Source organism: Staurois parvus, unplaced genomic scaffold (assembly GCF_062004578.1).
Source record: "Staurois parvus isolate SC_StPar_1 unplaced genomic scaffold, SC_StPar_1.0 ptg000207l, whole genome shotgun sequence".
Classification (NCBI taxonomy): domain Eukaryota; kingdom Metazoa; phylum Chordata; class Amphibia; order Anura; family Ranidae; genus Staurois; species Staurois parvus.
The window spans coordinates 9,811,466-9,837,806 of NW_028318003.1; the positions used below are offsets into that span (position 1 = coordinate 9,811,466).

General features: G+C 42.1%; 1 protein-coding gene across 1 annotated transcript in view; it reads right to left on the reverse strand.

Moving 5' to 3' along the window:
* Positions 1 to 2,713: 2,713 nt before the first annotated feature.
* LOC149461282 (germ cell-specific gene 1-like protein) overlaps positions 2,714 to 26,341 on the reverse strand; it is an 89,032-nt gene continuing 65,404 nt past the window's right edge. The window contains exons 2-6 of the mRNA XM_089678637.1: positions 23,879 to 24,364; positions 16,380 to 16,427; positions 15,758 to 15,910; positions 11,650 to 11,761; positions 2,714 to 3,099 (exon numbers count right to left, since the gene is read on the reverse strand). Coding sequence (XP_089534763.1) covers positions 2,769 to 3,099; positions 11,650 to 11,761; positions 15,758 to 15,910; positions 16,380 to 16,427; positions 23,879 to 24,203 — 969 coding nt within the window. The 5' untranslated portion in view covers positions 24,204 to 24,364 and the 3' untranslated portion in view covers positions 2,714 to 2,768. The remainder of the gene's footprint in view (positions 3,100 to 11,649; positions 11,762 to 15,757; positions 15,911 to 16,379; positions 16,428 to 23,878; positions 24,365 to 26,341) is intronic.

Sequence of the window (26,341 nt, forward strand, 5' to 3'; positions counted from 1 at the left end):
GCCGTGGACTTTTCTAAGTTTTCAGGCAGAAAGAACAGTCAAAATTCAGGCAGGGCACAGGACAAAGCAGTAGGGACAAAATGTATGTGAAATGCTTTAATACAGGAATGTTTTGCTATGAAATAATCGTTTTAAAAAAAATGTCATTTTTTTTAAATGTTCAAATTTGCTGCCGGTTCCGGCGCCCGTACGTCCCGACCTCACAGGGACCGGAACACGGAAGCCAGATGGCGGCATCGGCCAGAGGAGATGGGCGGGGACGCTGCAGGGGACGCATCGCGGGAGCGAAGGACAAGTTAAGCGCTGTAGGGAATCCCTGAGCAACGCCGCATGGTAAGCCCGAGTGTAGCTCGGGGTTACCGCTTTTGGTACTGAAACTTTACCCCGAGCTACACTCAGGAATACCGCCAGGGAGGTTAGAGGTGTCATTTTGTACTGTACCATTGGGTTTCATTTCTTTGTTTCCACATGACCACTAATCCTGAATGCGAGAGATTAAGGAGAAGGAGAGTGCTATCCATGTTGCTATAAGTTCCTCATCATTAGGAATTTGTTAACCTATGAAGTGGTGTCAGCTGATCATGGCATTTGAAGGATGAGCAGAGAGTGTGATAATATCCATTTTGACTGATCTCCTTCCCATTTGGATCCACTTTATAAGTAATTTTAGCCAACCATGAGAATGGGAGGCATGGCGATCTGGTGAGTGCACACCCGAAAGGGGAAACGCCATCTTTATTGCACGTGGTGATCTTTTGGGAATTGGAAGATTCATTTGGTTGAAAAGATTTTTTTTATGGACTTCCAGTTTTTCACATATTTTAAATGATCGCTAATTGATTTATTTATATGTACATATATATTTAATAGCGGTACTGAATCCCTTTGAAGGTTCTTTTTGTTGATATTTTCATTCATTATTTAACATTTAGAAAAATATGTTGTATTTACTTCATTTAACTTAGTTGTTTTTGATACACCATGTGTCCTGTGAAAGCAGCTTCTCTTTCCTGGTATTCTGATCACCTTTTTTTTTTTTGTATTAATACATCTGCTGCAGGGTCTGCACTGATTTAGGAAGTTGTCATCATTGTACGATTTAGACCATTTTACCTCTTTAATAGCAATAAAAACAGACAGAGGTTCTAATTCTTCTCCACTGTATCCATCCCACTGGATATCACATGAGATAAAATACTGCATGGTTTCATGAGATAAATACCCCACATTTTGGTAAAATACAGCATGTGGTATTTTAGAAGTGTTTTTTTTGAATGCCAAAAAACTTTTAGAAAAAACGCTATGAGGTATTTTACCGCAAGTTTTAAAGAGGAAAATACTGCTTTGTGGATGGAGCCCATTGCTGTTATATGCACACAATCACCACTCTTTGTCATAAATTCCTGCAACTGCTTCAGAGTTGCTGTAGGCCTCTTGGTAGCCTCTCTGACCAGTTTCCTCCTCCCTCTTTCATCCAGTTTGAGAAATATCCGAGGGGGGGGAGGGAGGGGGTCTGTGTTGTACCAAATACCTTAAAACTCTTAATAATAGACTTAAAGTGTCGTTCCACCCATTTTTTCATGTTCCTTGCAACACAATGCTCATCCGCAGAACAGCCTGTAATGGCAATTACTTGATTTTTTTTTCCTTCTAAATACCTTATTTTTCTATTGTAGTCTGCACTTCCAGTCCCAGCCGCCTAGGCGATTACATCATAGGCGATTCCCTAGGGCTCCTGGGATATCGCCGTCATCTATCTCAGGAACCTTCAGACCGCACTTGCCTTCCTTTCGGGTTCTGTGTTGATTGACAGGTTGCCATAACAACGAGGTGGGAACTTCTGCCGCCGCCATTGTTATGGCAACCTGTAAGCAACACAGTGCGCTGCACTGTGTCCTTACTGCGCAGGTGCAAAATCGGGAGGTGCATGCTGGGTAGCAGCTGCACAGAATCCCAGAAGCAAGTAGGAGTGGGCTTCAGATGCCCACACTAGTAATGGCTGCTTGCCTGACTGCTGGGATCCTGCAATGAATGTCATATTTCCAAGTAAGAAGAAATACACTTATAACAGTATCCTTTTTATATTGTGCAACTAAAGAGAATCACAGGGGTGTATTTTGTAGAAAACTGCCAAGATAACTGGAGCTCCGCTTTAACTGTGCTTCTAGGCATTGATAATGTCTTTAATTTTTTTTTGTTATCCATCTCCTGACTTGTGCCTGTCTACAACTTTATCCCAAAGATCTTTTGACAGTGACTTGCCACCTATACGTGATTGTTTGCTTCAGTTGGACTACCAGGGACTGAAATGCTCCAGGAAAGCTCTTTTCATGCTGAGCTAATCAAAATGACCTCAGCTGATCACAGTTGAAAGTCAAATGGCGTTGTGTGCCATTGAGAAGGTGATTAGCTACACCTGATTGAGTTTGCAAGTCATTTTTAGGGGGGGTGATCCTTTTTCCAACTCATTGATTCTGTTTTTGAATGTTTTTTTCTGACATATTGGTGTTATATGTTTCATTTGGATGTTATAGGTTGCAGTGAGGTATTATAAGTTGCAGCTGGATAAAACAAAAACTGTGTCTGTCTTCATTCCAGTCTGCATATCAGCAAAATGTCATTATTCTAAAGGGGGGTGATTCTTTTCTATAGACACTGTATATTTATTGTACATACACACACATATACTTATGCATTGTGTGGAAACACACCATTTAGGATTTGATTATGCTTTTATTTTATTGTGATTTATAAACATATATACTCTGTTAACACTGTTCACCATCATCTTCTACTTCAATGTTTCTTTCCTCGCTCTTCGTTGTACCTGGCAAATCAGTGATGCTGCCAATATCCACAAAGAAAGGACTTCCAAATCCCTTGTGCCAATTCAGTGGGTCTTCGAGCGAGCCGCTGACAGAGAAGATGTACTTCTCCCAAAGGAAACGCACCATCTCAGAGTCCAGAAATGGGTTGCATTCTCGCACATTTTTCTCAAAGATTCTTCTCCGATATTTGAACTCCAGGATCGTTTTTGTGTAAGTGTTGAGTGTAAGGACAGAAGCTGACATGCAAAGAGTGAAGGATAGCCAAGCCAGACTATTAAAAAGAAGAAAACAATTTAAAAATAGACTCCATTCTAATTAGCAGAATTAAACTTTAAAAACAAAATATCATGCTAAAATTAGTAATTTAAAATGACACTAAACTCTGGTTCCTTTACCAACTTTCCCTGAAATGGTACAGAGCTGAACATCCATATTCAATATGCATCAGTATACAACACTTGGGTCATGCAGGAAAAGCTCCTACTGTAGTAAATACATTTTTTCCTTTGGTTAAGACCTATCAAGGTATGACATTAGAATGGAAATGGCTGGAAACAGGAACAAGAAAAAAATTGAATTTCTACTTATGTACCTGGCTGCTAGAGGCATTAATGGCTAAATTCACCTTTTGCAGCATGTTACACCTTACATCCATTTCAGGGTGTAACATGTAACATGCTCCAGCGCCTGCCCCCCCACACTCTGTGACAGTGGTCAGGGGATCATCTCCCCGCATCCACTGCCATATTTCAAAATTGGCACAGCTGTGGGAATCTGTGAATGAATTAAATACAAGTCCTGTCTTCCACTGTGGCAGACAGCTTGTAGTTTTTAATGAACTGAGGTATGGGCAAGAAAGCTGGAGGCAGTGTCTGCAGGAGCCTACTGATCACAGGTGCATCGCTCTGCAGGCTTCTTTGAAAAAAATTATAAATGCACATTTTTCCTGCAAAAAATGTGCATTTATTCTGTTGTATTATTTTCAGAAAGGTGAACTTAGCCTTGAAATCTGAATTTCCAGGCTAAATAAATGTTGTCTAAATACAAATGCAACTCTTAGTTAAATCTAGTTTGGGCAAATTTAATTTTTTTTTGTTGAAATACATTGGTCAAGTCCTAATCTTCATCTCAAACTACTCGCCCTGGCGACTGACACTTGCAGGCAGTGGCGTAACTATAGGAGTTGCATTTGCAACCCAGCCCCATGCTGTATGGGGGCCTGTAAGGCTCCCCTATCACACTTGTCTACATCTGGATAGGAAGGGCAGCGGGACGGCGTATAGAAGAAGTAATCCCTTATGCTTTCCTCTAGGCTCCTGCAGCCTCTGAAAGTCCTCTAGGAGCAAGGAGAAAAAAATGGAGAAGATCGGTTCTTCTACATGCTGCCCTGCTGCTCCTCCTATCCAGCCTGGTGCTCTCTGTTTCTGACAGCCATGAGCCAAGATGTGATGTAAGGTTGACAACAGACAAATAATCTGCTGGGACTGCCAGCTCTACTCCCCTGACTCCGGCTCCCACTTCTTGTCTAGAGGCTGCCCCTGCTGCTGGGTAAGGTAGGAGAAATGTTCCCTGCCACCTGGTAGCATGCACATTCTCTGCCATGGCAGATTCCTGAGCCGAATAGCCAGTATAATGTGTCCAGGTGTCCTTTTGTTATACTGCCCCCTCCTGTCACAATGCCCTCCCTCATACTGCCCCCTTTCCTGTCACTGTGCCCCCCCTTGTACAATGCCACAGCAGATTACTGCATCGAATAGCCAGTATAGTGTGTCCAGGTGTCTTACTGTTATACTGTCCCCTCCTGTCACAATGCCCCCCTCATACTGTCCCCCTCATACTGCCCCCCTCCTGTCACAATGCCCCCCCTCATACTGCTGCCCCCCTCATACTGCCCCCCTACTGTCAAAATGCCCCCCTCGTACAATGCCACAGCAGATTACTGAGTCGAATAGCCAGTATAGTGTGTCCAGTTGTCCTACTGTTATGCTGCCCCCCTCCTGTCACAGTGCCCCCCCTCATACTACCCCCCTCCCATCACACTGCCCCCTCATACTGCAACTCCTCCTGTCACACTGCCCCATTCATACTGCCCCCTCTCTTGTAATACTAACCCTTCTTGTCACAATGCACCCCTCATACTGCTCCCCTCCTGTCACACTGCCCTCCCTCATACAACCTCCTAATGTCACAGTGCCCCCCCCCTCCTGTCACAGTGCCCCTCCATCACAGTACCCCCTCCTATTACAGTGCCCCTCTCTTCTGCCACAGTGCCCCCCCTCCAGTCACAGTGCCCCACCATCACAATACCCCCCTCCTATTAAAGTGCCCATCTCTTCTGTCACACTGCCCCCCTTCTGTCACAACGTCCCCCTGTTCTGTCATGCTGCACCCCCCCTCCTGTGAAAGGGATCCACTGTGGGACTGCAATGAAGGGCCCCGCAACGGCAATAAAGGGTCCTGGGATCGGTGGTAAGGTTCCAGGCTCGGAAGGAAGGGCCCAGGAAGGGGAGGTTGGGGGGCCCTTCAGGGTTTCTTGCACCAGGGCCCGAAAGATTCTAGTTACGCCTCTGCTTGCAGGGTACAGCGATGTATGATTGTCACTGGAAGGACATGCAGGCTGTGATCAACAGCTTGACTTTTCCTTCTTTACTTGAGATAAAGATGAAGGTATCCAATGAGGTAATCACTGGTCTCAGGATACACACTGCAGTAGAATTGTGCTCCACAGTTTATGCACTAATGAATTGTTTGTACACGGGTTATGTGGGAAGAAGTTGTTGGCATATCCCACTAACAGACAAGATAACTAAGGATAAGTAGATGTAAAATTGGTTATGCTGTCTGTGAAACAACTTCCATTGGCTCAATCATGTGTGAGGGAAAAACAAAAAAACAAGATTTTTTGTTAGCACATGATTGGATATTCAAACTATACCTTATTTACTAGCATTCACTCTGCAAAGTGAACATACACATACTTTGGAAATGATCAGCCTCCACTTTTTGGCGTTATGTTCCAGCATATACCCAAGTATTAGCTTTGAAGAAAATAAATTTTGGCTGCTAGCACTAGAAAATGATATATACCAATCAGCCATAACTGTATGACTACTCACCTAATATTGATTACCTCCCCTTTTTGCCACCAAATCTGAGTTTTTCTGTCAGTAGAGCCATGACACATTGAGACATGGATGCCATTACTGAAACGTTGAAACATGGACACCAGTGGACCTAGTAAGGTATACTGTGGTATCTGGCAACAAGTCATTAGTAGCAGATCCCTTAAATTCTGTAAATTGTGAGTTTAGACCTCCCTGGATTGGACTTCTTTTTTTAACACATCCCACAGATGCTCGATGGATTAAGATTTGGAGATTCTGGAGACCAAGTCAACACCTTAAACTTGTTGTTGTGTTCCTCTAACCATTCTTGAACCATTTTTGCAGTGTGGCAGGGCAAATTATTCTGCTGAAAGAAGCCATTCCCAGGCTTTCCATGAAGGGGTGTACTTAGTCAGCAACAATGTTTAGGTAGGTGGAATGTGTCAAGTGACATCCCCATGAATGGCAGGACCCAAGGTTTCCCAGCAGAACATTGCCCAAAGCATCACACTGCCTCTCCTGACTTGCCTTCTTCCCATACTGCATCCTGGTGTTATCTCTTCTCTAAGTAAGTAACGCACATGCATGTGGCCATTCAAATGATGTAAAACAAAACATGATTCATCAGACAAAGCCATCTTCTTCCATTGCTTAATGGTTCAGTCCTGCTGTCCTCATGCCCATTGTAGGCACTTTTGGCTGTGGACACGGGCCGGCGTAGAAACCCTGAACAGTCTGCAGTAAGGCTACCTCATACACAGCAAATTGAGATGCCAATTTATTTTTTCAAGGACATGTACACTTGCTGCCTAAAATATCCCACTGACTTTCAGATGTCATTGCAACATATAATCTATGCTTTTCATTTAACCTATCAATGGAAAAAAGTTATGACTGATTGGTGTATATAAATCCGAAGCAAATGATAAGCAAAATTTCAGCGCCAAGCAAAAATATAACTAAACCAGCCCTTAAATACACCATACAGTAGGAGACCAATACCATATATAAAAAATGTTTAAACAGTTCAAGTAAGAAAAGTAGTTCTGTCAGTGAAATAAATGTCTTATTTCATGAAATTGTCCCAAGAAATCTTTATAAAGTGAGAAAACAATCCATCAAGTGAAAACTTCTGATGTGGATCCCGTCACTGAGACAAGTGCAATACACACCCACCAAAAGAAGAACCTGAAAACAATGAGGTATATGTATTTTATGAGCTCAGTGATTTGGATCTCCACTACAAACAGCTGCAGCCATGATCTCCTCTCACACCCCTTTTCAAAGAGTCAAATAGCCTGCTATAGGAATGAGATCACCCATTTCCATTGTGTCTGGGGAATTCAGCTCAACCTGTTGGGAATGCGCTCTCCATTAAATGAATATGAAAACAAAAGAAGCAATCTCATAGTGCAGTATCTTTTATTAAAATCAAAGCTTAAAAACAGAAAAACCAATAAAAGCCGGCATATGAAAACTCACATGTACGCCACTGCTCTATGCAAGAGACAGCAGCATTTGATGTCAGTGTGGCATGCTCCAGCGCTTCAATTTTGTTTATGGGGAGGAATGTTGCTGATTACTCAGATTTTGTAAGTCCACCAACATTTTGCTGATGTCTGTATGTTTAAAGCAGTATTAAACCCAAAACCAAAAATGTATTGTGTTGCAGCTAAGCAATCATTAGATGTAGTGGCTGCATCAGTTTTCTTTTCTTTAGCTTTTTTCCCTGTTTTCACCTAGTGAGCTGGCCAGTAACACACCTCCTTAATTAGTGAGACACAACTCTCGAGAAAGAAGCACAGGACACAGCAGACATCAGAAATGTCAATCTTGAGGGAAGGAAGTGTTAAAAGTATTATCAGATTTGAATACACTAACAAATTGAAGCCAAACTCCAGCTCACGCTTTATAACCAGTTACAGCAACAGTGTTTTCCCTTTTGGAATAAAGGTTTTACATGAATAAATGAAAGCTATTCATTTTAATCACTGCTGCCAGTGGTAAATGAATTATTTAATCCATGTAAACTGATACATTCTGTTGGAGAGCTTGTGCGTCTGAAAAACAACAGACTTGCAGGCTGCATCACCACATGAAAATAGAAGAAAGAAATCCTAATAAAGGAAACAACTACAGCCATCATATCTAAGAATTGGTAAGCTGTAGTATTATAAATGTTTGCTTTTGGGTTTAATACTGCTTTAAAATGAGTGATACAAATCAGTTTTAAACTGTTGGCTGGTTTTGTATACCCTACTACCCAGCAAGAAATTAGGGGGCTCCGGCTACTTTGCAATGTGTGTTAATATAAATGTATACCGAACTATAAACTTTTCTTTTTGAGAGAAACAAATATCTGTTCATCCTGTCAGAAATATCAGCTGAAAGTGAAACTTCACTTAAAAAGGGAAGTTACACTTTTCCTCCTCCTCCACTCGTTTTCTACTAATATATTGCCAAAAGTATAAGGACACCCCTCCAAATCATTGGATTCAGGTGTTCCAATCACCTCCATGGCCACAGGTGTATAAAATCAAGCACCTAGACATGCAGACTGCTTCTACAAACATTTGTGAAAGAATGGGTCGCTCTCAGGAGCTCAGTGAATTCAAGCGTGGTACTGTGATAGGTTATCACCTGTGCAATAAGTCCATCTGTGAAATTTCCTTGCTACTAAATACTCCACTGTCAACTGTTAGTGGTATTATAACAAAGCAACTAGGAACAAAAGCAACTCAGCCACTAAGTGTAAGGCCACGTAAAATGATAAAGCGGGATCAGCGCATGATAAAGCTCACAGTGCGCAGAAGTTCCCAACTGTCTGCAGAGTCAATAGCTAAAGACCTCTAAACTTCATGTGGCCTTCAGATTAGCACAACAACATTGTGTAGAGAGCTTCATGGAATGGGTTTCCATGGCCGAGCAGCTGCATCCAAGCCTTATGTCACCAAGTGCAATGCAAAGTGTCGGATGCAGTGGCGTAAAGCACGCCTTCACTGGACTCTAGAGTAGTGGAGATGTGTTCTCTGGAGTGTAGAATCACGCTTCTCTGTCTGGCATTCTCATGAATGTGTCTGGGTTTGGAGGTTGCCAGGAGAACAGTACTTGCCTGACTGCAATGTGCCAAGTGTAAAGTTTGGTGGAAGGGGATTATGATGTAGGGTTGTTTTTTAGGGGTTGGGCTTGACCCCTTAGTTTCAGTGAAGGGAACTCTTAAGGCGTCAGCATACCAAGACATTTTGGACAATTTCATGCTCCCAACTTTGTGGGAAGAATTTGGGGGTGGCCCCTTCGTGTTCCAACATGACTGCACATCAGTGCACAAAGCAAGGTCCATAAAGAAATGGATGAGCTAGTTTGGGGTGGAGGAACTTGACTGGCCTGCACAGAGGCCTGACCTCAACCCGATAGAACACCTTTGGGATGAATTAGAGTGAAGACTGTGAGCCAGGCCTTCTTGTCCGACATCAGTGCCTGACCTCACAAATGCGCTTCTGAAAGAATGGTCAAACATTCCCATAGACAACTATGTCCTAAACCTTGTGGACAGCCTTCCCAGAAGAGTTGAAGCTGTTATAGCTGCAAAGGGTGGGCCAACTCAGTATTGAACCCTACAGACTAAGAGTGGGATGCCATTAAAGTTCATGTGCATGTAAAGGTAAGCATCCCAATACTTTTGGCAATATAGTGTATCTTGGATTTTCTTTTTCCTTGGAGGGGTACCTATTTCTGGCAGGTACCCGCTTTTTTCAGCTCGACTCACCTAGGAATTTCGGCCCCCTCCCTGCCTGCAACCTACTGGAACACGTCACATGTCCCAGGAGGCTGCAGGTACATTCAGAAAATGCAGTGGAATTTTCTATTACTTTCACTGTTGATAATAACGGTAAACAGGACAAACAGATGGTGAATCTCGCTAATATAGGCACAGACAGCAATGAAAACATGACAGGCGTTCTAATCTCTCACCACACTGTCCAAAACTAAAAAAAAAGAGGTTTTGCTTTCAGTCATACTGTAAGTACTTTGCCTCTTTGAAATATAGAACACCTTCCCCATGTTATGAATACAAGGAGGTGTGGTGTTCTGTAGTCCTTACACACTTCCTTTACTTGGGTAAGAACTTTGCTCCTCTATACTGTGTTACTGGCAGGATCGCCAGTTAAAAATAACTGGAAAAAAAGAAAACTAAAACATCCAATCAAATTTAAGAACTGCTAAGTAGATATCTATCATTTCCCCCCCCCCCCCCATTGTCTTTCAAAACAGAACATAGGTTTGTGTGCCTCTACATAAAAAACTCAGGAAACACTAGCATAGAGACCTTTGAAAATAGTATCCTTCTCAGACTACATCAGTTTGTGTGTTTCCACCAACAAGACAGAAACAGTACAGATTTCAATGGTTTATGGTGGGAGCTTTACTGTTTTAGGGATGTCTTTTGGGGACTTTTCTTCCCTATTCCCTTCCATTTTTATGCAGGCCCTCAGGCATCCTTTCCTTATTGGCATGCCACTTACTAGGACTTTCTTTCCCTTTTCTGCTCAGGGAGAGCCACTACTGCCCAGTATACCTGTGCCCCTCTGTCGTTCTGTGATGTCCCTTTTAAGGAAGAGGAGAGATCCTCTACCTTTGGTGCTGTCTTTCAGGCAGCAAGTGCACCTACTCTATACCGTAGTATGTAGTCCCAGCAGGATTCAGTGGTGTTTAAGAAAGCCAGAACTACTGGATGCGGGTGCCTCTCTCCTGCTGCACACTCTTTAAGATTTATTAGTGAGGCAGCAGTGGGCTATACAGTGGCAGTAGTGCAGTACAATCATGACAATCATGACGCTAAAGTGTCTTTCTCTCTACTCCTGTCATAAACTCCTGCTGGGACACTGAGGTTCCCTAATATACCCCTTTTTGATGACATGTGCTTGTTCTAATTATTTGCCCTGGTGGGCTTCGGTATAGCACTTCAGAATGTGATTAGTGCCCATTGATGGTTGCTTTCTTCAGACTGGTGGAAAAATAAAACATCTGCTCCCCTTGTTGAGCAAGACGTGCTGCCTGCCATACTAAAAGGAATGAATCCTGGGAAAATTTTCCAACCGTGAATTAAGCATTTAGTTAAGGATCAGTCTTCTGCAGCTTGTACAAATATCTTTTCTTTTGTTAAGGAAGAGCTTTCAGCCTTATTTCAATCCTTCAGAACCATGCTTAACAAGCCAACACCCCCTAGACAACCTGGGTGTCTGCCATCTACATTACCCTCTCCCTCCCAGGTTAGAATGCCTGGTGTTATTGAAGAAGTTGAGGATGAAGGTGACAGCGGTTCTGGTTCATCACAGTCAGATTCCACTGAAGAAGAAGAAGCAAGGAAAACATCTAAATACAAGTTAGCCTCAGAGGATATTGATGACCTTCTTAAATTTATCCATGACACTCTTGAAATCCAAGGAGAGGAGGTCCAGGTTTCTATACGCAATCATATGTACAAGGGCCTTGATGAGCAAAAGGATCATGTTTTTCCAGAACACAAGGCTGTAAAGGACTCCATCAATAAAAAAAAGGCAGAAACCTAAGTGGAGGCCTTTTTTTTATAAGATACTCAAAATAAGTTTCACCTTTGATGAGATATACTTTATTTGCAATTTTATATTCCTTCCATACATAAATGACCTGCAGAGACGCTCATAACTAGAAATTTCAACAGTAACATTTTTTCTTACCCAAAAGACCAGCCATAATACCATGTCTGGGGTCTCCAGTCCTTGGGACCAAGATTCACAGTCACTTGGAACACAGTCATGTACATCATATGGGCGACCATGCCAAGAAGACCTAATAAACAGAAGTCATTTACTATTATTGTTTGCAGGTATGAATGATGGAAGAGAATAATCAGCATAGTAAATGTAAGCCACTTTACAGAATATCAGATGTTACTTAAATGAAAACTCCCCTTAATGGCTTTGAGCTTCTTAGATGTGAAATGGTAAAATAAAGCCTTGTGGCATCCTGCCTGTCTAAAATCCTTGTGACATCTTTTCCAGTCCTCCTCCAGCTACCTCTGTCTGCAATGCATTTTAGACAAAAGAAGTCTTTGTGAAATGCTGGATGAGAATGCAGAACACAAGGAGCTGCAAGGTGGGACTTATGGTAAATCAGAAAAACTGAAGCATGGGATTGAGTAATTTCACCACATGTTCAACATGTGGACAACTATTAAACAAAGAAAACATTAAGGAATATGTCATAAATAAGTATTCCATCCAGAGACAGTATTCTAGTGTCCCCTCCTTACTCCTACACATCAATAACATAAAAAGCAACTAATGTGGTCACCTTGTGGGATAGGTGCAGCATGATGTGGTGGGCAGTAAGCAGAGTTCCAATTTGTCAAAAGGGTTATATTGTAAAAGACGTTCAGAAAATGCAAACAGGCCAGGCGGGGAGGTTTGGCCATCCTGTGCCACTTGCAATCACACTGTGATAAGAAAGTGGTCTGAAGACCAGATGATGCCAACAGTGTCTGCCACAAGGAGCCTGGCCAGTCCAACCCTAAGGGTAGGTTTTCTGTAGAGGTAGATGTGGTCCCTGCGTTCTCCCTACTCCTCTGGAACCTTTCCCTAATGCTAAGCACTGTCCCTGACAGACGGGGAACCTGTCCCTACACTAGCCACTTGCATAAAGTGCGCCAAACCAGGGAGTCAGGGTCTCAAATAGACTCTGCTTGACCCAAGATGGCCACCAGTATTACATGGGGCACAAGCCTCCATTCGGATGCCTATCCCCATGTGGCCGAGGACATCATAGAACAGGGGTCTCCAAACGTTCTAAATAAAGGGCCAGTTTACTGTCCCTCAGACTTTAGGAGGGCCGGACTGTGGACATTGGGAGTAAAAAAGGTCCTGACGTCCGTGAGAATAAACAATGCCCTATTGTTGGTGTCACTGGAGGGAATTGTGCCCCATCATCGGTGTCTGTTGGTGTCATTTGGAGGAATTGCTCCCCGTCGTTGGGAGGAATTGTGTCCCTTTATTGGTGTAAGTAAAGAGAATTATGCCCCATTGTTGGTATCAGTGGATGAAATAGTGCCTCAAGGGCCATATATAAACAAGCAAAGGGCCACATCCAGCCCGCAGGCCACAGTTTGGAGACCACTGTCATACAGGAACCCATTTCCTCTCAACTTCCTCCCCCATCTGCATTGCCACTGCAGTCGAAAGCCACCTGTGGTGGAGAATTTAGACTGCACCTGCCTACATACTCTATCTTAGTTTCTTTGTTAATAAACTGTATAAAGAAAAAGGCACTTACTGAAAGAGCACAGATATATAACAAGTGAGTATGGACTATAACTGGTTATCCATTTAGAGGTCAGCATAACAGGAACAAGGCCAATGCCACGTCTCCCCATAGAGCACACAGTGTACAGCCAACCTCTTTACACCTCACTTTCCTATAATATTATGACTATCCTAATTAAGTTGCAGCATATTAAACTATGCTAATTTGATCTGGTCATATAATTGGGAACACATACAGTATACATATACATAACTTCAAACAAAACATAGAAAATAGGAGGAGGAAAGGGGCTCTGCTATGCAGATAGCTGTCAATTAAGGGGACCAACATCGGTCCAAAATGGGGTAAATCGAGAGAAATAGGAGTTACATAGCACACTAATTGCTATGAGGCATCAAACTGTCCAATCATTATTGGACACAGACATTTTTCACTGTAACAAAGGGTATAACAATGGCCATAAAATGAAGAAGAAGCAATTATTTAGGAATATTTCCATCAGTTTGGGTCATTTGTGTTCGCCCAAAAGTGATACACTACTTCAGTCATCACCTTTTTTTTATATATATGCTTTGGATACTCCAAAGTTCTCCCTACAATAATCTCCAACTCAGTTTATGTCCACACAGAGGTTATAGACTTTCCCATCTACCTATGTACAGGTGTCCCCTATGAGGAATATGATCTACTTGTAGCCATATTCCTCATAGGGGCACTTGTACGCAGTGTTGCCCCATCCCTTAGGACTGGGTTATTGAGTCATTCTATCTACCAAACTGGCGGGGCAGAGTCATCTCCTGCATCAAGCCACATGTAAGCTGCTATTCAATGCAGAAAAAAGGTTTTATTATTCAAGCTCTCATTGCACAAGTCTTTTTGCTTTAATAAATTCACTTGGATTTTAACCATCATTCTTGACTGAATACCTGGTATCAGCTTTTAGACTCATGTTAAATGTGGATTTGTAAACAATTGGCAGTGAACCACTTAGCATTGCATGCACTCCAATTTAGTTTATATGACTTTATATTTTGAAGTGATGGTGTTTTTTAATAGTGAAAACTTGTGGTATTTTAATGCCAGCACGTGAATAGCTGGTTGTTATGGAGCCAGCAGCCGCTGCATCCCTAACAACCATGTCACATCTGCTGAGAGCAGAATGTAAACAAAAGACAAAAGAGCAGGAATTCATTTTTTATTTTTTTTTTTAAACAGTGTGAAGTTCCCCCCCGGGCCCCCACCCCACAAACAAATAAAAAATTGTCATGAGGTCCCCATCAAAATCCATACCAGACCCTTCATAAAGGGATAGTGAATTGACATTTTCAGTATTGCATGCTACATTTGGGAAAAATGTGTCACATGACCCAAATACCACATGCAATAATATGCTTTAGTGTGAAGATAAGGAAGAAAAAAGCACCTCTAAGTGCAGTATGTAACAACATTTATTGGGAAGCAATGTAAAAGCACTCACATTGTGTAAAAAATAAGAAGGTTCAGGCAGGGGCGGACTGACAACTCATGGGGCCCCCGGGCAATAGGGGATCATGGGGCCCCTGTGTCCTTGCCCAAACTCAAAAAAGTCTATGAAAAAGGTACCAGGGGCATCTCATGGGGCCCCTTACTGACCCCGGGCCCTCGGGCAGTGCCCGAGTTTCCAAATGGTCAGTCCGCCCCTGGGCTCAGGTAAGTGGAGTAATAGCCGAGTACTTGCTGCAATGGCCGCGTTCGTGCTAAGGGAGACTGTGGATGTCACAAGAAAGCCGGTCGGCATGTGAAGTCTCTGAAGATGGCGTGTGGAGTGCACCTTGGAGCGCAACATTGTGCTCCAAGGTGCACTCCACACGATCTTATGTTTGCAGTATTTGGACTTTTGCAATACTGTTCATCATTTATTTGTGTGTTCATGATTAATTTAATATTTTTTAATGTGGACTTTTATTTATGTGGTTAAGTGTGTGGCACTAATCACCTATACATAGTATCTTATCCCTATCAAGGGATTCACATATTTATTTGCACCATTGGATTTATGAGTCTGTGATCCCTCAAGTGTTAATTAGAGGGACTGTGGAGATTTATATTTTCACATGTATACAGTTTTTTCACTTTGTCATCATTATTCACTTAAAGATCCATGAAGGATCATAGCACTTATTAGTTTCTTTATTTAGTTTATTATTATATAGCGCTACACTATATTGTATTGTGTTCAGTCACCTATATCTTGGTTTTAGGTTTAAGTGTCAGCAGCTTAGGGTTAGGGAGATCCTTATATGCGCAGGAGGACCCAATACTATTAACATTCACAAAACATGCCATTCACAATGGCAATGGTCATAATGCATCCATATTTCCGGGAAAGTCAGGAGGAGATACCTGAACTAAGAAACAGGATTACAAAGAAACTACAGGTCATAAATATTTAAAAAAAAATGCAGGATAATTTTAAAAGGATAATAGTGGTCGTATTGAATGGCATGCAATCACAATGTATTTATCCTGCTACTAATGACATCTTACCTGACAGTACTGTAATGACGGCAGCAAATGCGTTAATCTTGAGGCCATCTATGAAATTACTGGAGGTGAAGAGTTCTAAGCACATGAGTAGAAAGCCAAGACTTAACAGGATAATGTATAGAAACTCTGAGATCACTGACAACCACAGGACACCTGCATGAGAAGAATAGGATGAATCATTTATAAATACTCTGGAGAAGCCTGCAGTCTTACCTCATCTGCCACTTTCAATATGCATGAAAGAGACCCAACACATCCAAGTCTGTTTTGAAGTGATTTTTTGTTTTTCAGTTGCAGCTGCTCAGTCTAAGGGCTTTGTCACACTGGGGACTCTCTGACTACGTTCATGTATTACTGAGCATTGCCTCTACTCCCCTGCCAGTGAGCGTGGAAATTGTAACAAGTAGAAGCTAACTGGGCTTTGTATATGGATTGCATAGATCAACAGCAGAATGACCTGAACAATGTCGAGGATATTGAGGGTCCTTGTGAACCTTGAAGTAGCCATGACGTGACACTACGATGGAATCATTTTGAAATTGTTTATCTATTACCAATTTATGATATGTAATTCCAGTAAGTCCCTCAGTACTGACTGCATCTTTCCACAAGTATTAAGTACCTTTTTCCGACTCTGGCGATAATTCGATGAAGCTACGGCATGACTCTTCTAAAAGTAAAATACAAAACAGAGTGAACACAATATATACAATATATAATATATGATAATACATTTAAAGAAAATGTAAACCAGAACTGAAACACATTTAGATTGCTAAACCAGTGTGTATTAAAAGCATTGCTATTTTTTCTCAACAACATATTTATCACCTTTTTGTCATTTCACTTCTTGTGCACATGTTCTCCATCACTGCCTGTTGGCATGTCTCAGAGCGGGTTTCCTGGTGTTGACAACTGCGCACAATGTCTGTATAATGTGTGTTAAAATGGCCATTTGTAGTCTCCATCAGTTGCCCATGTGACAGGGTGACAGTGCAGGAGAATAAGTGGCAGACAGGGACAGTGTGATGGGTCTTGTGACGGGAGTGACTTTTGGGGGTGGGGGGACCTCTGTATCATCTTCCCAAATTCCTATTATGTTTAAGAAACCCTGTGCCTGTTAAGGGGTACAGGGTGTGTAAATGTGAAAGTCTGAGTCTTGTGTATAGTGTGTGTTCCTTTGTTCTCGGCCACATGGCTGTCCATTGTTTGTTTGCCATGTGCTACCCCCCATTTGTGCTGTGTCTTCCTGTCCAGCCAACTATTATGGGATGCATGTGTCCCTGTATTGTCCCTGCCATGTGGTTGCCTATTGTTCTATGCCATGTGCTTCATCCCATTGTTCTGTGTCTTGGTTGGATGGGGAGGGGTGATGAGGTGTTTCCTGCAGCCTCCCACTGATGGGGCGGGCTGATGATGTATTTCCTGTTCCTGGTTGTGTTTCCCCGCCCTCTGTATATATCCTGTGTTTTGTGTTAAAATAAATGGAGATGGCTTCCTGTTTTAAGAAGAGCTGTGTGCTGTCTATTTCCTGAGGGATTTCAAGGGTGTGGTCCGTGGATGGTGTTCGGACAGGGGAAGCTGCGGTATAACGGAATATACCCAAGTGCGGTCGGGTACCGGTTCCGTTACAGGTCTATATAGTATACTTTACATGAGTTAAGCTGGAAGGCTAAGTTCACCTTCCTGAACATGTTATATGTTACACATGTAATTAGGATGTAACATGTTCAGCATGCACCCTTCCCCCCCATGACAGTGGGCAGGGGATCTTCTCCATGCACCCACTGTCACAATTTGAAAACAGCGTGACCGTGCAGGGTTCCACCCAAACTACAAGTACTGTTATCAACTACAGCTGGTGGCTTGTAGTTCTCAATTAACTGCAAGGGCAGCGGTGAGCACTCTCGTAGTTCTTTGATCTTTCTGCTCCCAAGTTACTGCCTGCTCACAAGAGATACGGACAGACAGTTATCCTGAAAGCCTGCAAGAGCCTGACATTGCATCCATGATCTGCTGATTGCAGGTGCAATGCTCTGTAGGCTCCTTAAAAACAAATTAAAAAAGCACATATTTTCACCTGCAAAAAAAGTCAATTTTTTTTTTTAAAAGGTGAACTTATCCTTTAAAGGGTAACTCTACTTAAAATAATGTCAGTACTTGATGGAATACTATGCATACGACAAGAGTTATGTCCTGCTCCAAGTGACTAGCAAAATGCCTCTACTGCAGGTCAATCATGAGGGTACACGCACAGCCCGTCTGCCAATACATGTGAAGAAAAAATCCAGAATTTGCTGCACTCCTCGATGCCTTTAATTTAAATCATAAATAAAATAAAATCACAAACACTGCGGAGACAGTCAGATGTTACCACATGTCGCACTGCATATAGCACATTTGTAGAATGCATTAACATCTGACTGTCCCTGCGGTGTTTGTGATGTTTTTATTTATGATTTGAAATAAAGGTATCAAGGAGTTCTGCGAATTCAGGATTCTTTCATCATGATGCATACGACATTGACTGCTATACATTTTTGCTTCTTCCCACCAGTTCCGGTGGACAAAGCAGGCATGATCCTGGGAGGATGTCATATGACATCCTCCCAGGATAATAGGGATCAGGGGCGGACTGACAACTCATGGGGCCCCCGGGCAATAGGGGATCATGGGGCCCCTGTGTCCTTGCCCAACTCAAAAAAGCCTATGAAAAAGGTACCAGGGGCATCTCATGGGGCCCCCTACTGACCCCGGGCCCTCGGGCAGTGCCTGAGTTTCCAAACGGTCAGTCCGCCCCTGATAGGGATCCTGCTTGGCCGTCATGTTACAATAGGCCAGGCGGAAAGGTATTAAGGGGAAAATCTATGCTAACATGAGAGACAGCCAGGAAAGGAAAATAACAGTAAATATTAGAATTTTCCACATTCCTGGCATATCACATAAGCATACTTAAGGAAACATGGCAATGATGCAAAAGGTTTGATTATTGAGACAAAGCCACAGAGAGCAGTGGCGTCACTAGGGTTGGTGTCAACTGGTGCGGTAAAACACGGTTTCACACCCACCTCGAAATATACCATGTCAGTATGTAGGGACTGTGAACGGATTGTACCATGTCACTATGTGGGGGGGGGGTGATGGATGGAATGTACCATGTTAGTATGTAGGGGTGCAGTAGAGGAGGTTTGGAATGCCCCATGTCTCAGTGACGTCAGAGGAGCATGGGGAAGGGAATGGATGTCTCCCCCTGGTGGTAGAGCAGGAAATACACAGCACACACACTGACCCGCTGTCTCCCTCTTTCTCTGGTCTTCTCTCTGATCTCCAGCACACAAGCAGAGGAAATCTTCATCCCATCCTCTCCACACACACTCTGACCCCAGGTCTCTGCCCCCTGTCCCTGCTTCATGGGCACCACCGTAGGTTCCCTCTATAGTGATGAATGGGGGATGGACTTCGGAAACATGGCGGCTCATCCCAGCCAGGGATACTGGTCTTCCCTGGGTTGGAGCAGATACCAGAGAGGAGTCATCCCTCTGGCAAGTGTCACCCGGGTGAGGTCTACACCCCCACACAACCCCATAGAGATGCCACTGACAGAGAGTGTACAAGAACTAAAGGAGAGAGACAGACCTACTGCCCCAACTACCTTGGAATGCAGAATAAAGATGTGTGTGCCCTAACTAGTTGCCCTGCACACATTGTCTGCCAAAACCTTAGCATAGAAGGCCCACCATGCTGCCTTGCCTCTCGTTATATGAGTCATCTTTTCTTAAGATGTGGATAGCCTGAGGGTGTTTTTGTCAGCTAAATCCAGTATGAGTTTGTTCTAGATGATTTTCTCTTTTTTTATTTGTCCCTCTATGCTGCATGAAGTGCCTATCCAACTTCCTGAAGTCCCTTGTACTTGCCATGTACATTGATATCAGTTGGACCAGATCCATTGTTGCCAAAGGCAGTTCTTCTGGAGAAGAGTCTTGTGGGTTGAATACTGGAAGGTTGACTCCAAGGACAAAAGAAATAAACAAGAAGACTGCAATGCAGCAACAGCCACCAGGCCAGCCATTTAAAATAAGTACTACACATCTCCAGTCTCAATAGGGTATTTCTCATTAAGTGAATTTACCACCAACAAGGGAACCTACAGGAGAGTGTGAACCTGGATGGGATGGTAGGGATTACTTTTTGATGTTTCTAAAAAGGCATCTATGAGCAATGTCCAAAGCAAGGGCAGAAAAAAAGAGGGAGTTAGAAGGGAAATTTATGCTCTGCTTTGGAGTTGTACTAAGATGTCAAACATGTCAAGTCAACCTATGCTTACATGGGGTGAGCCAGGAATGGTTTGTTTAAAAACATACCTGTATTGACCTCTGCAAATGCTAGTTGTCTGGCTGTGATGGTGACTTAAGTACTTTCTGAGTCTCTGAGCAGAAACATTATGCAGATTAGGTGCTCTTACTTCATTTACTGCAAGCTTGTACCAGGCTTAATTTGTGATCATACTGAATCCTGGGCAAAATAAATCTAAATTTCCCCTTCCTTTCCATTATATCATCTACTCTATGAGTCTCTAGTAGCCTTAATATGGACATATCATTATCCAGATCGTGTGAACTGTGTGGATATAATTCATTTTCCAACTTTTAAATTTTACATTAAATTTAACAAACTAATCTGCATTTGATTAGAGGTCTGACTGGGACCATCAAAGAGTTCTGCATTAGATACATGGAAGCCCGGTTCATATTTTTACCAAAGCCCTATTTAGTTATGCCTCTGGTCATGGATAGCTCATTGATATATTTCACACCATGTTAGGGAGAGAATCTCACAGCTGGAAAATATAAGAGGTATGTGTGACATTAGCAATGAAATGCAAAGTAGTTTGTGCTTAGACTTTAATATTTAGGTGAATCTTAAAAATCCACGTCACATCCATAGGGTCCATGTCAGCATTAAGAAATCACATTATTTTGCTTACCATGGACACAAACTATTGCCCCCAATCTCCCATGAAAATCTCCCAGGAAGGGCAGGAATTGTCACATTGTATCTGCCTACCTATCATAAGAAACTGTCTATTGTTTGCAGTCATATAACTAAGCCAGGAACAGATGAGGAAGTGCTTGCATATTTATTAACAAACAATGGCTTTCGCATCTATATTAATATTTGCAAATAAGAAAGAAATATATCTGCTGTATTTAAGTAGAACTATAGGCAAATTCAAAACATATTTTAAACCTTTTTTTTAAACTAATCATAGTTCATATTTTATAACAAACATAAGTCCTTTAAAAGCGTAATAAATACATGGTGATTCTAACAGTAAAAGGTCATTCCTCCAACAGGGTGACAACACCCTTTCCTTTGCAGTGAATTCAGCGCAACGTTGTCACTTTGTGCAGCAACTGTAACCTTTTGGACTACCAGGCTCTGTGGTTATGTACATTAAGCAGCAAGGTTATCACCACTAATTACCCTCCCACCGACTGCCAATTAGTGATGGGAACACACCCAGCTCCACCCACGTACATTTTGGCTGACAGCATAATGCTGTCCATATTGCCTGTTTTGAAGCATTAATGTGGCTCTGCAGGGCGCCTTGTGTCTTTAGGAAAATATTAGTCTTTTGGACATAGGGTGCCCTCATGGGCCCTTCCACTAGGCTATGGAGCTATAAACATTTATTTAGCCCCTGTGATCATATCACAAGGCAAAGAAAAAGATTTCAGCACTCTAGGGACCAGGTAAGCTCATGATGCTCTATAATGCACTATAATTTCTCTATTAATCCTTATATATGAGTATTTCAATGCCCTATGTACTGCGATATACAAAGAGCATCATACTTAATACTACTACTCAATTTCTCACTGGTGCATTATCATTGCACTGCTCACCACTGATTGTAGTCTTTGCTACAAATGACAGCTATGATATTTATCCATTTCTTTTTAGGGATCTGTACTACATGTGGCTATTTGTGGCCCTGCATGAATGTCAGGAATAAAGCTGGGTTTACTTCTTAGGTCTACATTTACACCATAAAGGATCACTCATGCACCAAAGCTCAGATATCCTTAATTGTTCACTTTCTATGTGAATTTATGGAAAAGAAAAGCAAAACCTTGTACATTAGGTCAATTAATGACATGTGCATTGTATTTTTGCGGCAGCTAAGCCTTTTATTACTATTGGAATAACAGGCAGATATGTATTTAATTGAAAAAAATTAAATGTATTTTTACTGCAACTAGTGTAAGCATCTGAATCTACCTCTATATGAGTATCCTGTCGTTCTTTGTATAGCCGGGATCAGACTGAGAGAGGAAAAGCTAGCACTAGCAGCCGATCCTATTCTACAACATACTGACAGGGGGAAGAAGCAGAGTGAGTAGGAGGATGTCCTCATCACTTAGCTACTGCTTTATATCTTGTTTATACTTGCTGTTGGGAGAGGGGGGACATGCATCTATGCCTTGTTTTAATTCCCCCCAACTGTTCCAACGTAAAGCGATATTAAACCCAAAGACACATATTTATTATTTTGTTGTTTACCAGTTCTTAAATGTGGTAGCTGCATTGTTTTTCAGGTGTTCTTTCCTTAGAACAGGGGTCTAAAAACTTTGTAAACATAGGCCCAGATTACTGTCCTTCAGACTTTGATGGGGCTGGACTGGCCAATGGGAGTAGAAAATACCCCAGCGTAAGCATTGCACAGGCTTGGTTTGTCAATGGGAGTAAAAAAATTACTTACCACCTGTGGTCAGTGGGAGGTGACATAGTGCCCCATCATTGGTATTGGTGGAAGGAATATTGTCAAGTGTTGGTATCAGTGGGAAGAACAGTGCCCCATCATTGCTGTCAGTGAGAGGAAAAGTGCCTTGTATCGATGGGAGGAATAGTAACCCAAGGGTCGGATAAAGACAAGCAAAGTGCTGCAGTTTGGAGACCACTGCCTTAGAGGGTTGAAACCTCATTTACCACTGACATGGGTGCTTACAATGATCAGCTTTTATTTATTCATGTAAAACCTTTATTCCAAAAAGAACAAAACTTCTTAGAAAGTGTATTTGGTATTTGCTATTGTATCTAAATCTGCTAGTACATCTAACACTTCCTTCTCCTCAAATAGACATTGCTGCTGTCCAAAGGTATCTCTGTGATTGGTAAGCTGCAATATATTACATTTTTTGCTTTTGGGCTTAAAGGATATATGCAGGAATCTAAAAAAATAAACATACCTACTTACCTACCTGCTGCAGCATCAGTCCAAGAACTGAGCAATCACATGACTGCTGATCACTCAGTTCTTGGCATCACCGAGCAGAGATTGGTGACTGTCAGTCACCGGCTCTTTGCTCTGCCCCTTCAGCAATCACTCAAATGCTGGGCTTCTGGAGAGGGTGTGAACAGCTGATTCAGCATGCCAAGAGGCTGAGCCAACTGTCTGTAAGGCATCTGGGTGGACATTATTGTTGGGATCCCTCCAGAGTCTGGAGCAGATCTGAGAGATCAACCAACAGTGGGCTTTAACCTACTGTCAGCTGGTTCTGGATTACAGGAGAGCACACGTATGTGCACTCCTGTGACCCATATGAGAAGTGTGGTCAAAAGAGCTTTGGCCATACTTCTCTTTCAATACCACGTTAAGCTGCAAAGTAAATAAAATTATCCTCCTGTCTTGCTTCCAGTATAGCCGACTGAATGCGATTTTCAGCTGAATGGGGCAACCAGTTGTGGTGTGGTGCTATGGTTTTTAGGGGTTAAGACAGGCAGTGAGGAGACAACATAACATCTCCTCACCAACCTGTCAAACACCCTCTGAAAAGCATTCCACTGTGGATTGCTCTTCAGAGGGCAACACCAGTGTAAACTAGCTCTTACTGTCCTATCAACGGGTTTGAGGTCTGTTTTGAACCAGTGATTTTGACCTAGCTGCTCTTCTGCTGCAGAAGAGTTGGGATAAGGCTATGCTGTCTGGCAGCGGTATCTGGCTCCACAGAACTTCCAACCAATTATTACAGTTCCCAATTATCTATTTCAACTGTGTATTTAGTTGCTTGCCTGTAGTTCAGCTTTAAACATTACAATGTGAAATGGTTCTTTACTTACCTCCCAGGTGTTTTTCACAAGAGAACCAAAAACCGGTGTGAAAATACTTGAAGGCAAACTTGTCATCTCCTGTCTCCCAGTTATAGTGAACAGCATTCTGATCCATCGTTCCATTGACATCAGTTACATCGCTGTTTGTGGTGGTGCTATTTATTGTCAGCACTTGGCAGTTCTTTTTCTTCACAGCTGATAGACAAGGTGGCTTCACCACTTTGTGTGTCCCTTCGCACCAGTAACTGGTAAAAAAGGCTGTCACGGAGAAGCTTAGAGCCAGCAGATTCAGGATCACAGAAAGTAACGATCTGTTTCGTCTGCTTAGTTCCATATTGATCCTGAACGTGGTTTACTTTATGTCCAAAGTTTCTTTAACCATTAAAGATTATGCAGAAGGGTATATTTGAGTTGTCTTCTTTTTTCATGTGTTACCAGTTTTTTTATTTGTTAGTTTATTGTTTCTTTTAGTAAGATACGTTGATTGTCATGTTCCTGTTAATAATTGATTTTTTTTGTATTAGTAATCTGTTCATTTGATTATTATATATTCTGCAGTAATATATCAATCCTAGTTGAAAAATGATGCTGTATATTGTTTGTTGTAAGGTATTAAAAATACAAAAAGTATAGAGAATAAAAAAGGCAATTTTTATCTTGATGTAAAAAAATTGTCACATATCGATGTTAAACAACTTGACTTGAACCCATGGTCATTCTGTGCTTTACAAGTGCAGGTTTTCAGTGGTTATAGGTGGTGAAAGTCTCAGCTCCTGTATTATCTTTCTGAAATAGATTCATATATAAAAAAAATGTGCTTCAAATTAAAATAAATAAATAAATGTTCTAAATATAGTTTATTTTATTCATTAATATTTATTAAAATTCAAGTACAGACCGTATTTGTTCTTGTAAGCAGTCCTTGATTTGCCAAAACACATCCAGGTTCTGTGGCCCATAACAAATTGCCCAACCATAAAGAACTGATGTGGAACTGTATCAGCATAGTATCTAACATTTGTTAGAACATCGTTATGCTGACAGTTTTCTGCTACATGGGTAGCTTTCAAAGAATGATTTCCTAGTGACCAAATTATTAAAATTACATTTTAGGAGGTATTTTCCACCTCAATTTGTATTGTTTGGTTGTTTGAAACCAAGAAATGTTTGTGGTTGAAAGCTGATGGAAACCAACAAAACCTTTATTTCTTGGATAGAAGGTTGTCCTGTGGGGTCAAGGGGACAGAGCTGTCCCACTGTATGCTGACTTGAGATTACGTTAGGAACAGAAAATTAAAATAAGTATTATGTAACAGCTTTCTCTATTGTTTTTGCGTATGTTGCTGTAAAGTCAAAAAGTTTTATCCCTCTTTTATGCAGCCTGGTTTCAAAATCATATCAGCAAGGTGTATCTACAGCCACTTCATGTTCTAAGACAGCCTTTCTCAACCAGGGTACCTCCAGAGCTTGCTTGGGGTTTCTTGAACAACGAACAATTTCTGCCTCTTATATGAGTAACCAGTAAGGCTAATTGTCATTTATACACTGCTCAAATTAATTAAAGAAACACTTTTTAAGTGTTTTTTTTAAGAGTATAGCATCAAGTCAATTAATCTCCTGGGATATTGATCTTGTCAGTTAAAGCGGAGCTCCATCCAAAAGGGGAAGTTCCATTTTAAGTCTTTGTCCCCCACTCCCCATTAAGGATTGGCACTTCCGCTGCAATCGCCTAGGCGGTCAGAAGCGGAAGTTGTCCTCCCCCCTCCCTCCCCGTAGTCTTCTGGGACACGTGACAGGTCCCAGAAGACACAGGGTCATTCACAAAACGCACCATTTCTCGCTCATGCGCAGTGGGTACCTGGCTGTGTAGCCTCAAGCTGTCACAGCTGGGTGCCCACACTGAAGATGCCGGTGCCAGGGAGAGAATACGGCTGGTGAAACCAGCAGTGGTGAAGACACCGCTGGACCGAGGGACAGAAAAGTGTCTGTATTTTTTTAGGTGGAACTCCGCTTTAAGTGACAGAATGGGTTGTTAATCAGTTTTAGCTGTTTTGATATTAATAAAATTAACAACAGGTGCATTGGATGGACAACAATGAGATGACCCCCAAAACAGGAATGGTTTTACAGGTGGAGGCCACTGACATTTTTCTCTCTACGCATCTTTTCTGACTGTTTTTCACCAATTTTGCATTTGGCTAGGTTCAGTGTCCCTACTGGTAGCATGAAGCAATACCTGGACCGTACAGAGGTTGCACAGACAATCCAGCTCCTCCAGGATGGCACATCAATACATACCATTGCCAGAAGGTTTGCTGTATCTCCCAGCACAGTCTCAAGAGCATGGAGGATATTCCAAGGGACAGGTAGTTACTCTAGGAGAGCTGAACAGGGTCATAGAAGGTCCTTAACACTTCAGCAGGACCGGTATCTGCTCCTTTGTGCAAGGAGGAATAGGATGAGCACTGCCAG